Here is a 16768-nt window from a genome sequence, read left to right as displayed (position 1 = left end):
CACTGAGCATGTGCGAGATTTGCAAGGATGAGATCCAGGAAGAAATACAGTCTGGCTTCAGATGCCCAGACTTAAGATGGCCACGGCCTGCTGTAAGTTTATAAAATAACAAACTACTGCTATAAACTAACAAAACAGACATTAGTTTACAGACTAACTTTACTAGAATACATTAAGCTTGTGTATTATAGGGGTATTTTTATTTAAAAAGTATAATTTTGGCCGGAACACCACTTTAACTGTGGGACCTTATATAGATATGTGTGTGCCTTTTCAAATCATGTCCAATCGACTGAATTTAGCACAGGTGGACTCCAATCAAGTTGTAGAAACATCTCAAGGATGATCAGTGAAAACAGGATGCATCCAAGTTCAACTGTATAAATAGGATTTCGCGCAAACACATAGAGTGAAAAAAATGACTCAATAGATGATGACTGATAAATCACATAAGTGGTGCAAAACCAATAAAAAACCAATAAAAAATGTCCAATAATGGTGAAAGGTGTGGACTTCTATTTTCCAGTTGGACACTTTAGTGAAAGATCAGCTGGATGATAAACTTTCAAATAAAGTCAATGGTTAGATAGCATCCTTCCCTTAAAAAAAGTCTCCCATTGCCCTTACCTTAAGGGGCTTAGGATAAAGCCTTAATGTAGATGCAGGTGATAATCTGGGAGTAGTTGGAGGATGTCCCCTGGTGGTGGTTCCTGGTGTGTGGATACTATGGGCGCTTCTGATCAGGGACGATTCAGGATCCTGGGCTCCAATCCAACCAAGTGAGGAAAAAGAGAGAAGGAACAAGGGGGCTTCCAATAGTGTAGTTCGTTAAAAATAGTTTTATTTCATCAAAAAAATCTTTCCAAATGATGAGTAAAAGGCATACACACTGTGGATACAGTGTGCGGCGGTGACAGATAAAGATGGCGGCGGAACGCCGTCACCTGGTACAAAGCTTCCGGTTCACACTGACAGCTTCTGGGTTAGAGCAGTGTGTATTGTCGTGTGCGGTGGTTAACGGGATCCTACGCGTTGCGTCACGTGACCTCGTGACTTCATCAGGGAATTTTGAGGGTCATGGCAAAGGCTGCGAATACTTATGTACACGTCATTTTTTTTTTTTTTTTTTTTTTTAATAAATTTGCAAAGATTTTAAACAAACTTCTTTCATATTGCCATTACGGGGTATTGTTAGTAGAATCTTGAGGAAAATAATGAATTTAATCGATTTTGGAATAAGGCTGTAGCATAACAAAATGTGGAAAAAAGCGAAAGGCTGTGAATACTTTCTGGATGCACTGTACCTTGAAAGCCCATTACAACACGGCATAGTGCTTTTTTTATCTGATACAACCTGTGGTTCATTTGCATTGGTTAGAGTGGGGCACATGAATTGTACAGTGTACAAAAAAAAAAAATTGCCTAATCATACAATAATCATAGTGTGCGTAGGAACAGGATGCAACAACAGGGGTGGCAATAGAAGACATTTTTAAAGAATAAACGCACCTTTGTGATAAACTTGAACTTATGTTGCGACTACACCAGAAGCACTAAAATTAGGATTTCTGTACCCAATATGTTCTCAGTGAAGTGCATGGAAACATAGAAAAGAAAATATGCTAACAATGATAGGTTAAAAACTGCAGTATTTTGTGTGAAAAAAACGTAATCACTTTATGTATGCTCTCCTCTGATTCCTGACAGCCAAATGTCAGCTAAGCAAACAGAGAAAGGCCTAGTGCTCAAGGCACAGCATACCCCTCAGGATTTTGAGGACAGACCAGAGATATATAAAAAGTTTTCTTTATTAATACAAAAATGATAATACAATAAGGTATAAAATCAATGATATACACACACACACACACATACAGTATATATGTACACACATATACACACACACACACTTACTTTAAGCAGAGGCACCAGAGAATAAAATAGTGGGTATTGCAGCAATTTTTTTATGTCACAAGGTATTTGCGCAGTGGTTCTTCAAATGCAATTTTCTTTTTAAGAGATACTTTAGTGTGCACAAAAAACACAATATTCGATTGTTTGGTAAAATATAATGTTACGCCAAATAGAACCTAACGTGTCATGTTTTGAAAGTGCCGATGATCGTGGAATGGTTCCAAACTACGGTGCTTAAAAACTCCATAGGAGACGCTCTATAAGCCTATACGAATTACCAGTTTAGAGTTACACAGGAGGTCTGGTGCTAGAATTCCTGCTCTCACTAAATATTCCTGGTGATACCTCACATTTGTGGTGCACAAACAACGTTTACATATATGAGTGCGCAACCTACATATGCATTCGCCTTTGCGCGCAAGCACAGGGGACAGGGCACTTTAAAATTTATTTTATTTACATTTTTACACTGTCTCCAATTTTTTTTTTTCTTTAGCAACTTTACTGCTATCACAAGGGATAAACATCATCCCTAATGATAGCATGGGCAGTGACAGGTATGCTTTACTGGGACATCTGGGGTATATTGGTCCCCAGATCTCTTATCTGCCCTTAAAAGCATTGGATCAAACAGTGAAGTTTGGTGAGATGCTTTATCATATACAGTATTATATGGAAAAGTTCATATCTCCAAGCTTCAATGAGGAAACAGTTAAGACTCCAGCAGCTGTGAAGACATGCAATTAAACTAGACAAACAAGTGCCCAAAGTGCGACACCTCCACCACAGATAAAGCTGGCGCTCACCTCATCTATATGGCCCCTAACGATAGGAGGTCAATAAATGCCTATCAGTAAGGGAGTCGTCAGACCGGAAAGATCATGTCTTTCCGGTTTGACATGTATTCTGAGCGCTCGATACCTGCACTTGGTACAAGTGCTGGACTTGTAAATGTTTATACTTTTATGGAATAAAGATATTCTTAGCAGAGAGCACCTTTGTTTATATATCCATTACGGAGGAGCTGACATCTCTCAGGCAGTGAGTGGTGATCGGACGAGTTAGGGGTCATATAGACGAGCGGCCAGCTTTATCTGTGGTGGAGGTCTCGCACTTTGGGCACTTGTCAAGTTTAATTGCACATCTTTATGGCTGCTGGAGTCTTCATGTTTCCCCATTGAAGCTTGGAGATATGAACTTTTGCATACAATACTGCCTTTGCAGAATTCTGTGTTGTGCTACTATTTGGATTATATATGTTTTAAAGGTGTTGTGTATTGACCTTTTTAATGTTCAGCCGCATGTTCTTTACTTAGTTATTTAGGTTCTGTGCACTGATTATTTTATATATGGGTGGGATGCTTTCACAGGCCATTAATGGCCTGTTTACATTAGACCAAAACCAGAAGTGAAAAAATACTCATAGTTTACAGATTCTTAGAACACAGTGATGATCGATCGGGTCCTAGGTCATCTCTAGGGTAAGCTGGCAGAACTGCTGGCTTCAGATCCAGGCCACTACCCCGGTGACAGGGTCATGACTGCAGATGTAGCCATGGCTCCAGTACACCTGTTTCAACCATAGGAGGCACGGGTACATTCTTTTGGGGGAAGGGGTTACATTTTTAGAAATCGTTCTCCTGCACTGTATGTTAATGAGCCATAGCTCAGTCTGTGTGGGGACAAAGACACTGAGACTGTCCATAATTACTTAAAGTCAGCCATGATTAGAATCATCTAAAAAAAAAAAAAAAAGTACAAAAAAAGGTTCTAAAGTCAAAAGGCTTTTTGCCTTACTGCACTACCTGCATTACGGTAAAAAACCTTCCACTTGCGGTCCTCTCCTGCTGCTCCGATCAGCCTCCCACCCCGTCATACTACTCTGATCCCTTCATATGTCATATTTACCAGCGCCTTCATTTCTTGAATGAACACACTGAGTCATTGGTCCCAATCACTTATGTGTACATTCACAACCGAAGCATAGTAAATTATGTTTCAGTTTGTGAATGAACAAGGAGGTGCTGTACAGAGATCTTCCTGTTCACTCATTCTGCAGTGCTGCAGAGAACAAAAATGAAGAATCTATGTCCTCAATTCCATTCTCGGTCTCAAAAGCGAGACATCGGGGCTCTGTTTAGTGCCTTTCAGGTAGGCTGTAGGGGGCCCTGTGATTCCTACAGCAGCCCTGATTCTTGGCATTGTGGACGCTGGGACCTGCTTCCAGAAAAAGCAGCTGTAAGGACGCTTGTGAAAGTGAGAGGCAATGCTCTTCCTTGGTGGTCATCGTCTGCATCCCTCTCTGGTGGTCATCATCTGTGAGGCTGTGGGCATGCTACTAAATGTAGGCAGAAACAATCTTTCCTCCTTCTACATGTGACTGAGTAATATGCAGAGTATTAAGGTGCAGGATCACCATTAAAGTACATTCTGGTGTCCACTTATCCATGTGTACGGGATCCTACTTTGGATATTGGATGACATATAGAACTGGATTCCAGAGCCTGATGTGAGAGCCTGCCAGTTGGGAACAAATAGGGCGCTGTATGACTTCCTGTAATAGGAGCCATAAACTTCTGGTAAGTGAGCCGCACACCTAAACTTTGGTAGCAATGAAGAGCACAATTTCCTTTTGGTGTCACATGTTCAATTCTGGATTTTACACATGTGGATTGATCAGCACTAAGCACTTCACTTGAAGCATTTTTTATGGACATTATTTATATTATGGGGTTGTGAGAGCATGGCTAATAACTTGTCCTGATTGTTTCATCCATAGACTTATTTAACCATTAGTCTTATATCAAGCAGCTCTCAAAATACACATTTTATATATACAAAGTATATATAGTATAATTTTATTAATAAATATATATATATATTTGCGCGGGTGTGGGGATTTATAACAAATGTAGGCAGAGACTTCAGACGTGTTACAGGGGTGGTTGGAGATGGAGGTAAAAGACACAAGGATCAACTCATAAAAGGGATGAATACCTGATGAATATTTGCCTTAAAATAACTCATTAGGTACTTATTCGATAAGTAGTCAACTCACTAAAAACATGCCTTAGTTATCAATTGTGTTAAATATGTATGTTTTGTGATATTTAGCATGTAAAAACAGTGTGTTATTTTTTTTTTTTTACATAGCTTTGTCACATTTTTTTCACTACTTTATGTGCGGTGCAATTTTAGCCCATTCAAAATGAATGGACTGAAAATGCACTGCCCAGAACTGCATGTGAATCGCACAGGAACACGCAGCGCGATCCTGAGCAATTCACATGCACTTCCTGGTGTGAATGGACCCTTAATGTTGCATCAAAATTTATATGGCACCTATTTAGCAGTGTTTACTGCAGATTTGATATTTTATATTGATTCTTTAATGGCTGACTGCGTACGTATATAAATGCCCTAGTCAGGAAGCAGTGATACCAGGATCCTAGCTGTAGCCAGGATTCTGGTATTTTTTTTTCAGCCTCCCCCGCATTTCCCAGGCTGTCCAGTGCAATCAGGGAGAACTGCTGTAACCCTTAGGGCCTACTGAACACAGAGGAAAGGCAGGTACATCCATACCTGCCCTCCTCTGTGCAGAATGAAACTGAAAGCAGGATTTTGCCACTTTGTTTCGTTTTGTTGTTTACAAGCCAATAACGGCTTGTAAAGTATCTAATCAAACCAATCTCGGTTTGATCAGAAGCTTTTGAGGATAAAGGAGACATCTGGAGTCCCAGATCACTCAGTAAAGAGTACCTGTAACGGCCCAAGTGTTTCTGTTCATTCTTGTACAGTTGATCCAAAAAAAAAAAAAAAAGTATGTGTGTGTGTATATATATATATATATATATATATATATATATATATATATATATATATATATATATATATATATATATATATATATAAATAAATTAAAGCACCCCCCCACCCCCTCCACCCGCAAATGTGAACACGTATGTAGGTCCTGTATGCCTATGTAAATATTGATCACACCAAGAACATCAGAATGAGAGCAATAATTCTAGCACCACACCTCCTCTGCAACTCTAAACTGGTATCCTGTAAAAGCTTTTAAAGCATCACCAATGGATGACTGAATGCACTGTAGTTTGTTACCATTCCACAGCCATTCACAATTTTAAAACACGCGACATGTTGGGTATCTATCGATCTATGTGAGAAATGTCAGAATTGGCCTGGGCTTCAAGGGATTATCAATTGAGATATTTCATGGCCACATGACACAGAGAGAAGCAAAGTACTAAATCTGACAGAACAATAGTATATTCATCCAGATGAGAACTATACTACTATAATTTTAAGACTGCACCTAGCATGCCACAGCACAATTAAAGCAAAACAAATGTGCACAATACTTACCTCCCAACTGTCTGATGCCCGCAAGGTCCCTTGCTGGCATCTTCTCCTACTATTTTCTTGGTGCCAGTTTTTGTCTTAATTGGCTGCCACGGGATGACGTAACTCCCAAGTATGCACAAGAATTCAGTAATCCTGGCACCACGACAGAAATGTAAACTGTGCTGCACGTTCAACTCTCTTCTGCAATAAATAGCCCACCTGCTTATAAAGCTTTCCATTTTTGACTAGTTCTGCTTTAAGGAATGTGACCACATTATTGGACTATATCTTTTATGTTGGACACCTTGGACAGCAGCAGCTTGAGACATTATGACACTTGCATTGTGCATTCTAGCACACCTTTCAGCAAAACATGGTACACGATATACAAAGTCACAGCAAGATTTAAGCCAATATAAATCTGCCCTCCAAAAATACAATTCCTGTCTCCACACTGCCAAACAGACTTACTCGATCACTCTCATTAACACCCTCTCACGCAGTCCCCGTCAACTCTTTTCTACCTTTAACGCTCTACTTTGTCCGCCATTACCTCCACCTACTAACTTACTCAATGCCCAGGAGATTGCTAATCACTTCAAAAATAGGATTGAGACAATTCGTGATCTCCCCCACTCTATAGATATCTCCCTCACTTTACACTCTTTGTCCTCCTGTACAATCAAAACTATTGTTTAACCCAACTACTACAGAGGAAGTCAATAAACTTTTTTCTAACACCCGCCTGATCTCTTGTCCGCAGGACCCCGTTCCTTCTCAAATACTACGGTCACCCTCTGACTATCCTACACTAACTCACATCTTTAACCTCTCCCTCACTACTGGCATCCTCCGCAACCTTCTGAAACATGCACTAGTCACTCCCATACCAAAAAAGGCCTCACTGGACCCCACCAATCTTAACAACCCAATACCCATCTTCATACTCCCTTTTGCCTCCAAACTCCTTGAACATTTATTCTACAAATGACTGACCACCTCATTGAGAATACCCTTCTTGATCCCCTTCAGTCTGGATTTCGTCCACAGCACTTCACAGAAACTGCTCTCCTAAAACTCACAAACGACTTACTAACAGCTAAAACCAACGGTCATTATTCCATACTCTTACTTTTGGACCTCTCTGCTGACTCTGATATAGTTGATCACCCCCTTCTCCTCAAAAAACCCAATTTGCTTGGTATCCATGGCTGTGCTCTCCCTCTACCCCTCAGATCACCCCATCAGTCTCCTCACACATCACTGATTTACTAACAGACATATCAGCCTGGATGATATCAAAAACTGAGCTCATAATATTTCCTCCCCCACGTGCCCCCTGCCCTGACTTCTGTCAAGATCAATGGCACAACTATGAGTCTGTCCCCACATGCCGGGGTGCTAGGGGTAACCCTATACTCTGAACTGTCCTTTCAGGCCTACATCCAATCCTTGTCCAAATTATGCCACCTTAGCCTCCGCAACATCTCTAGAATACGCCCCTTTTTAACCAATGACACCACCAAGCTTCTAATTCACTTCCTGGTTATCTCTCGTCTTGACTACTGCAACTCACTCCTCATTGGATTACCTTTACATACACTATCCCCCCTTCAGTCCATAACGAATGCTGCTGCAAGACTCCTCCACCTTACTAACCGTTCAATGTCTTCCACCCCTCTCTGCCAATCCCTGCACTGGCTTCCACTCACCCAACAAATAAAATTCAAGGTACTAACAATAATTTACAAAGCTGTCCACAACTCTGCCCCAGCTACATCACTAACCTAGCCCCAAAATACTAACCAAGCCACTGTCTTCGGTCCTCCCAAGACCTCCTGCACTCTAGCTCCCTTGTCAACTCCTCCCATGCTTGTCTACAGGATTTCCCCAGAGCTTCTCCCATCCTTTGGAACTCCCTACCCCAATCTGTCCGACAGTCCCCTAATCTATCTATCTTTAGACAATCACTGAAAACCCTTCTCTTTAAAGAAGCTTATCCTGCTTCTAACAAATACACTGTTTTACTTTTCCATCAGCTCATCCCCCCATAGCTATTACCTTTTGTATCCATTGAACCTCCCTCCTAGATTGTAAGCTCTAATGAGCAGGGCCCTCTGATTCCTCTACCAAATTGTAATGCAACTGTAATGTCTGCCTTCATTTTGTTAAGCGCTGTGCAAACTGTTGGCGCTATATAAATCCTGTATAATAATAATTTTGAAGAAAACCTAAGAAAATAAAGGCTAGCTATAGGTAACAGATAGTTAAGCCTACTGGACTTTCTAAAATGAAGACAAATATGGAATGAAGAGCAATACTGACTTTGAGAGGGACACTCCTCCAGGTTTCCCGATCAGTTCCTCATGATGCAGCACGGCATCATCCCAGGGTATGCTAAGAAAGTCTATAATTGCTTGCATCGTCTGCTTGGGGTGCAAGACTAACTGTTCATAATAAACAGGAAGGCACTTTCGTTCCCCAATTTCTAAGCACTGTGCGTACATAATCTCTATCGCTTTGTTCCACTTGGTGAGGCAGTCTCTATAACTGTTTAAATCAAAGCCAGCTATAGTTATCTTCCTAGTGATCATGGAATGTACAGAGGCACGTCCATCCCTTATCATCAACAGAAACTTTGAATTCGGGAAGAGTTTGGAGAGATAAACTGACGATTTCAAAGTGAAAGGATCTTTGTTACATAAAAGTTTTGCAGGTTCTCCGTGTTTGGCTATGATTTCTAGTATAAATGCCTGTACAGCAGCATCCATGACCTGGTCTGTTACACCAGCTTCATCAAGGCGCATCTTTTCACTGCCAGATTTCGACCATGCTTGGCGCATTGCTAAAATCCGTGGAATAATACGTGTTTCTTCTCCACATCGGACATCGGGATGAGCGTCCAGCATTGCTCTCATTAAAGTTGTACCACTTCGTGGCACTCCACCAATAAATATAAGTGGCATGTCTTTACTGTATCTGTATTCTATGTTATGGGCATCCATCATAACTAATTCTTCACTCTCTGGCTTCATAAAACCACGATTTTTCCTGCCAAAGCCTTCATCGAGAATTTGCTGACATTCTAACATCTGTTGGCCAAGGTGTGCAGCTAACGCTGCCAATACAACGAAGGAGATCACTAACAGCACCTTCCTCACAGTGAACCGCATTCTTGCTGGTCAACATACGGATACACCTGCAGGAGCTGGTCGACTTTTAGTTTGGTAATGTATCCATGAGGATCCTGAAATTCAGAAAAAAAAAAAAAAAAAAAAAGAAGGATGGATGAGATTTACACAATGGATATACTGTAAATTAAAATGCTTCTCTTCTCTCTGACGTAATCATACTGTGAACTCTGACACTCCAGTCGCTCAGCTAACAGATATTTCCTTGCACACAAGCTTCAACCATGAGCGCCCTCTTCACAAACTGGTGGCTCTAAGAAAAGATATCCATGCTACACCTGCAATTAACCTTTTAACACTGTTCAGCTTTGTCTTTATTAACCACTTGACCACTTAAACCCCCTTCCTAACCAGACCAATTTTCAGCTTTCAGTGCCCTCACACTCTGAATGACAATTACTCAGTCATTCATGCAACACTGTAGCCTTATGAAATTCTTGTTCTTTTTTTTCACACAAATAGAGCTTTCTTTTGGTGGTATTTAATCACCACTGGGTTTTTTATTTTTTGCGCTATAAATCAAAAAAGACTGATAATTCGATAAAAAAAAAAAAAAAAAATAGGATTTTTTAAAACAGCTTACCTGTAAAATCCTTTTCTTTCGAAGGACATCACGGGACACAGAGCCACAGTAATTACTGATGGGTTATATAGGTATCACTGGTGATTGGACACTGGCACACCCTATCAGGAAGTTCAACCCCCTATATAATCCCTCCCCCTTGCAGGGATACCTCAGTTTTGTAGCCAAGCAATATAGTGTATTAGAAGAGGGGCGGGACCTCTGTGTCCCGTGATGTCCTTCGAAAGAAAAGGATTTTACAGGTAAGCGGTTTTAAAAAATCCTATTTTCTTTCTCGAACATCACGGGACACAGAACCACAGTAATTACTGATGGGATGTCCCAGAGCAATGCTACCTGAGGGGGGGGGAACCACGACCAAGTAGGGTGCAATCAGACCTGAGGACCCTGTACCGCTGCCTGCAGCACACTACACCCAAAGGCGATATCCTCATGCCTTCTCACATCCACCTCATAGAATCTGGTGAATGTATGAACTGAAGACCAGGTTGCGGCCTTGCAGATTTGAGCCATAGAGGCCCGGTGATGCACTGCCCAAGAAGCACCAATAGCCCTTGTGGAATGTGCCCTGATCTGAAACGGTGGAATCTTCTGTTTCAAACCGTAAGCTTGAATGATCAACTGTCGAATCCATTTAGAAATGATAGCTTTTGACGCTGCCTGTCCTCTATTGGGGCCCTCTGGCAGCACAAACAAAACATCCGTCTTGCGGATCTGAGTAGTTGCCCCTAGATAGGCCTTAACTGCTCTTACTACATCCAACGAATGTAGAGATCTCTCTTCCGGAGAACAGGGATCTGGAAAAAAGGAAGGTAGAACAATGTCTTGGTTTAAATGAAAATCAGAAACCACCTTCGGTAAAAAAACTAGGATGTGGGCGTAGTACCACTCTATCCTTGTGTATAATCAAATAAGGCTCCTTACAGGAAAGAGCTGCTAATTCTGATACTCTTCTAGCAGAAGAGATGGCCACCAGAAAAATTAATTTCCTTGTCAACAAGACCAAAGGAATCTGACTTATTGGTTCAAAAGGCTGTTTCTGTAACACAGCCAGGACCAAATTCAAGTCCCAGGGGTTTAGGGGCGCTTTAACCGGAGGATTAAGACGCATCACCCCCTGCATAAAGTTTCGGACCAAAGAAAGCGAAGCAAGTGGCCGCTGAAATAATACCGATAAAGCAGAAACCTGGCCCTTGATGGTACTCAAGGCCAGCTTCATCTCTAATCCCATCTGTAGAAAATCAAGGATTCTACCTATGACATATTTCCTGGGATGCCAACCTCTGGATTCACACCAGGTTATATAAGCCTTACAGACTCTATGATAAATCATCCTGGAAGCTGGCTTCCTTGCATTAATCAAGGTAGATATGACAGGACCTGAGAGCCCACGACTCTTCAGAACGTGGGTCTCAATAGCCAAACCGTCAAATTTAGCGTTTGTAAGGCAGGATGGAACACTGGACCCTGAGATAACAGGTCTGGGCGTACCGGTAGGGTCCACGGGGAACCCACCGTCATCCTTACTATTTCTGCATACCAAGTCCTTCTGGGCCAAGCGGGGGCCACCAGAAGTACCGACTTCCTTTCCTGCCTGATCCTGCGAAGGAGTCGTGGTAGTAGCAGAATAGGCGGGAATGCGTAAATCAGTGAGAACCGATGCCACGGAATCACCAACGCATCCGTCCCGCATGCAAGAGGATCTTTTGTCCTTGCCACAATTCTGTCTATCTTTTTGTTGAATCGGGATGCAAAGAGATCTACATCTGGAACCCCCCATCTTTGGCATATGGCCCAAAAGACGTCGGGATGCAGAGACCATTCCCCTGGAAGTAACTGCTGGCGACTTAGATAGTCCGCCTGCCAATTCTCTATTCCCGGGATGAAAACTGCCGATATGCATGGCACATGCATCTCTGCCCAGACTAAGATCTGGTTCACCTCTTTTTGAGCAGCTCGGCTCCGGGTGCCTCCCTGATGATTGACATAAGCCACTGCTGTGGCATTGTCGGACTGGATCCTGACCGGACAACCCTGTAGCCTGATAGTCCAGGCTTTTAGAGCTAGATGTATCGCCCGGATCTCCAGAATGTTGATGGGTAAGGTCCTCTCTGTCTTGGACCATACCCCTTGGACCGCAGCCTGTTCCAGAACTGCTCCCCAACCTGACAGACTGGCATCTGTTGTTACCACCGTCCAGGTAACCGGTAGAAAGGATTTCCCCTTCTGCAGGTTTTCGGGTATGAGCCACCAATTGAGGCTCTGACGCACCGCATGCGACAGATGTATCGGAAAGTCTAATGCCTGAACCTTCTTGTTCCAGGTCGACAGAATACTGTGTTGCAGCATTCTTGAGTGAAACTGAGCATAGGGAACTGCTTCGAATGAAGACACCATCTTCCCTAGTAGCCTCATACAAAGGCGGACTGAGGGACCCTTCTTGGTCCTTACTGTCAGAATCAGCTCTCTCAAAGCAGTGATCTTTGCCTGGGGTAGAAATATTTTCTCCTGGCTTGTATCTATAATCAGACCTAAATACTCCAGTCTTCTTACTGGTTTTAGGAAAGACTTTTCTAAGTTGAGGATCCAACCCAGGTGTTCTAGATACCTGACCGTGGTCCTCAAGTTTCCATTCAAAGAGGCTACCGACCGGTCTATCAAGAGCAGGTCGTCTAGGTATGCTATGACAGCTATACCCTGAGCCCTTAATCTGGCCAGAGGAGGAGCCAAGATCTTTGTGAACACTCGAGGTGCAGTGGCTATCCCAAAAGGCAGAGCCACAAACTGGAAATGGCGCCCTCCTACCTCGAAGCGCAGAAACTTCTGATGAGCAGGAAAAATGGGCACATGCAGATATGCATCTCTGATGTCTATTGATGCCAGAAATTCTCCTCCCTGCAGGGTGGGAACTACTGTTCGAATTGATTCCATGCGGAAGGATTGAATCCTTTAGGAATCGGTTCAGATCCCTTAAGTCCAAAATGGGCCTGACATCCCCATTTGGCTTTTGGACCGTAAAAAGGTTGGAATAGAAGCCCAATCCCTGGTCCTTTGCGGGAACTATCATAATGACCTCCTGCAACACTCTTGTCTCTGGACCCCGATGGAGGCGGCCGTCGAGACTGCCTGGAGGCTGAAGCCCCCGGCGCTGGGGAAAGAGTCCGTTTGAAAGAGGGACGCTTACTCTTCTTCTTGACAGGTAAGAGAGTGCTTTTCCCACAAGAGATTCTCTTGATATAGTTATCCAAGTCCTCTCCAAACAACCTTGCACCACGAAATGGAAACCCAGCCAGTAGCTTCTTACATGGTGCTTCGGCTGACCAATTTTTCAACCATAGGATTCTACGTATATGCACCAACCCCAGTGAAAGACGGGAGGTTTGCACGATAGAATCTCTAATGGCGTCAACCACAAAGCATAAGGTCGCTGGAAGGTTAGCAAACCCCTGGGCCTGCTGTTCAGGTAATACTTTGATGACCTGCTTAACATGGTCTCTTAAGTATTGACAGACTCCAATCGCTGCTACTGCAGGTTGGGCCACTGATCCTGCTAAGGAGAAAACATCCTTCAATAGGGATTCCATCCTTTTATCTACAGGATCCCTGAGCATCTGAGCATTGTCTACAGGACAAGTCAGGCTATTATTTACGGAGGAAATGGCGGCATCAATAGCCGGTATTCCCCACATTTTAATAAACTTTTCTTCCATCGGATAAAGTGTTGAAAACTTTCCCGGCGGAAAAAACGTTTGTCTGGGTGATCCCACTCAGAATAAATAAGCTTTTCAAGTAAAGTATGAACAGGAAAAGCATGTGCTGCTTGGAAAGGTTTCAGTGACCCCAAAGCAGAAGAGGATTCTTTTAGCAGTTTCAGGTATGGGCAACTTAAATGTGGAGCGGACCAATCCAGTGAGGATCTGCACTAAGACTTTCTCCTCTTGGGAAGTCGCAGAGGGTCCCTCTCCACCTGAATCCTCCGAAGAGGAATCATCCATCCCATCCCGATCCTCTGAAAGGGATTCATCTCCTTTATCCCAGAGCTCCTCTGTCTGAGGGTCTTGGAGAACAGAGGAAAGCCTAGTGCGTTTTCTTCCACTGAGTGAAGACGTAATCACCGCCATTAATCTTTCCTCTAGACCATTAATGGTTGAGGAAAAAACCTCTTGTGTAATATATACAGGGGCTGAAGTGCCAGAAGCAGGTGTAGCCCCTGACCCCGATGGCTCTCCCTGGCTAGCCGTCCCTGGCCCATCTTTAGGGGGGGAGGATGCTGCCGACAGGGGGCCCTCAGAACCTGAACGAGATCCCCTAGTGTCTCTGGTTCCTGGGGTGCTTGAACCTCTTCTACCCATAGTGCAAAGCAACAAGGTGTGAGGTATACAAATGAACACTGCCCGCTGAGCGATGTAGTCTGGCTAAAAGCCTTGCTACCCAATACTCAGTCTGGTGTTACTTCAGTAAATGCTGCCTAGGAGAATGCCTGTGTCCCACCTTACATGCGACCGTCAGCTCTGTGTCTCTCAGAAGGCTGAGTGCACCTGTACAGAGTGCCTTTAATAGCCTGCAGCTGGCCTGAGTGGGAGTCTAAACACTCTGTGCTGACGTCCCGCCCCCTCCTCTACCGCCCCCCCCCCCTCGAGTTTTGAAAAAAACGAGCGCTTCCCGCACTGCCGACTCTCCTGTCATGCTTCTGGAGAAAAGGCTGGGGATGGGGGGGGGGGGGGGAAAGGAGGGAGACTGGTAACAAGATCTGCCTAAACGGCTATCTTCAGAGATGGTGGCCATTAGGCCGCAGAGCCCGGGTGGTATAACCACTTTCTAGACCCCTGTGGCCCCTCTCTAGCCTGGGGGGAACATTCAAACATGAGAAATCCCCCTTTCCACCTTACCTGCTTGCAGCCTGCTTTGAGATGCTGGGACATAATCAGCACTGAACACCTGAGACAGTCAGTCAGCATGTGTAGGTTTGTGCTCTTGGCAGCCCCCGGTGGTCACAATAGGCATAGCATGCATTTACCTTAAAGGAGAAAAGCCACTAGAACTCAAAAATTCTGTGGAATGTCCTCTTACCTTATCCAGCCGCAGGGTGCTGTTTACACAGACCCAATCTTCACCTCTCACGGTGGGCTCCGTTTGAAAAAACCGTCAGAGACTGGGGCCCCCATCAGTAGGGGGATCCAACAGTTCTGGGACCGTAAAGCACCTCGCCAGAAATTAGGAAGTTTAAAGCCATTTTCTGATCTGCGGGGTCCAGCTCTCTAAAAAGAGAAGCATTACGGGTAAAACCTAGTTTCTTCGGACACGAGGCCCGGGTACCATTCAATTCGGCCATGAAAAGACACTTTGAATGGATCCGGTTCGCCTGGCTTGCCCCAGTATAGGATCTTAGGATATTCCCTTTGGAGCTCAGCACAGGACATCTTTACACGTCCATCACCTAAGACACTGGCGTAAAAACTGAGGTATCCCTGCAAGGGGGAGGGATTATATAGGGGGTCGAACTTCCTGATAGGGTGTGCCAGTGTCCAATCACCAGTGATACCTATATAACCCATCAGTAATTACTGTGGCTCTGTGTCCCGTGATGTTCGAGAAAGAAATTTCTTTGTTTCTGTTAAAATTTATTGCAGAGTATTGGCAGAGTATTGCACAGTGTTGCAGAGTATTGCACAGTGTTGCAGAGTATTGCACAGTGTTGCAGAGTATTGCACAGTGTTGCAGAGTATTGCACAGTGTTGCAGAGTATTGCACAGTGTTGCAGAGCATTGGCAAGTATTGGCAGAGTTTTTCAGCGTATTGGCAGAGTATTGCAGTGTTGCAGAGCATTGCACAGTGTTGGTAGAGTATTGGCGAGTATTGGCACAGTGTTGCAGAGTATTGCACAGTGTTGCAGAGCATTGGCGAGTATTGGCAGAGTTTTGCAGCGTATTGGCAGAGTATTGCAGTGTTGCAGAGCATTGCACAGTGTTGGCAGAGCATTGCACAGTGTTGGCAGAGTATTGCACAGTGTTGGCAGAGTACTGGCAGAGTATTGCACAGTGTTGCAGAGTACTGGCAGAGTATTGCACAGTGTTGCAGAGTATTGGCACAGAGCAGCGCTGTGGGCACTAAACATCCAGCCCACAGCGCTGCTGCAATCTCTCCCCCTCTCCCCTCGCACTGTACCGATCGATACAAAGAGGGGAGGGAGGAACCGGCGTCACGAAACGATTACATGGTAAACAGCCGCTATCAGCGGCTATTTACCGTGATGCGCCGGGTCCTTGGGACCTGGCGATCACGGATGTTCCCGGGTGTGTGCCCCAGGGGGGCATGCGGGAGCAACATTCTGGAAGGACGTCCCACGGACGTCCACCCAGAATAAGCCGACCGCGCTGTAGCCGTCTTTCGGCTATGGCCCAGTCGGCAAGTGGTTTAAAAAAAAAAAAAAAAAAAGCAGCTCACCAATGTCTTCCCTCTCTATGATCTGCAGAGCCTCTCTGGAAATACTCCACTCTATTAAGAGAGTTCCGCAGAGAACCCTAGACAGATACCACACCATATTCTGCATTTTAAGAATAAAACTTTAAATACAGGCATGGTGTGGCATTAATCACTGCAATGTCCTTTGGAGTGCAGAGTTCAGTATCCCTGAATATATATGTCTTCAGACAAACAAATGATTGTGCAGTCAAGGGCCAAAGTGGGAAACTGCTAAAGTAACATGCCCTGCAGG

At 44.0% G+C, this 16768-nt stretch overlaps 1 protein-coding gene across 4 annotated transcripts in view; it reads right to left on the bottom strand.

The window, feature by feature from the left end:
* TPST2 (tyrosylprotein sulfotransferase 2) overlaps positions 1–16768 on the bottom strand; it is a 103992-nt gene that overhangs the window by 22677 nt on the left and 64547 nt on the right. For all 4 annotated transcript variants that reach the window (XM_073629361.1, XM_073629362.1, XM_073629363.1 and 1 more), the window contains one exon: positions 8605–9526. In XM_073629361.1, coding sequence (XP_073485462.1) covers positions 8605–9452 — 848 coding nt within the window. In that variant the 5' untranslated portion in view covers positions 9453–9526. The remainder of the gene's footprint in view (positions 1–8604; positions 9527–16768) is intronic.

The sequence above is a fragment of the Aquarana catesbeiana genome, linkage group LG01 (assembly GCF_042186555.1).
Source record: "Aquarana catesbeiana isolate 2022-GZ linkage group LG01, ASM4218655v1, whole genome shotgun sequence".
NCBI lineage: Eukaryota > Metazoa > Chordata > Amphibia > Anura > Ranidae > Aquarana > Aquarana catesbeiana.
The sequence above is the reverse complement of the archived record's forward strand: the minus strand, read 5'-3'. Positions and strand labels throughout refer to the sequence as shown.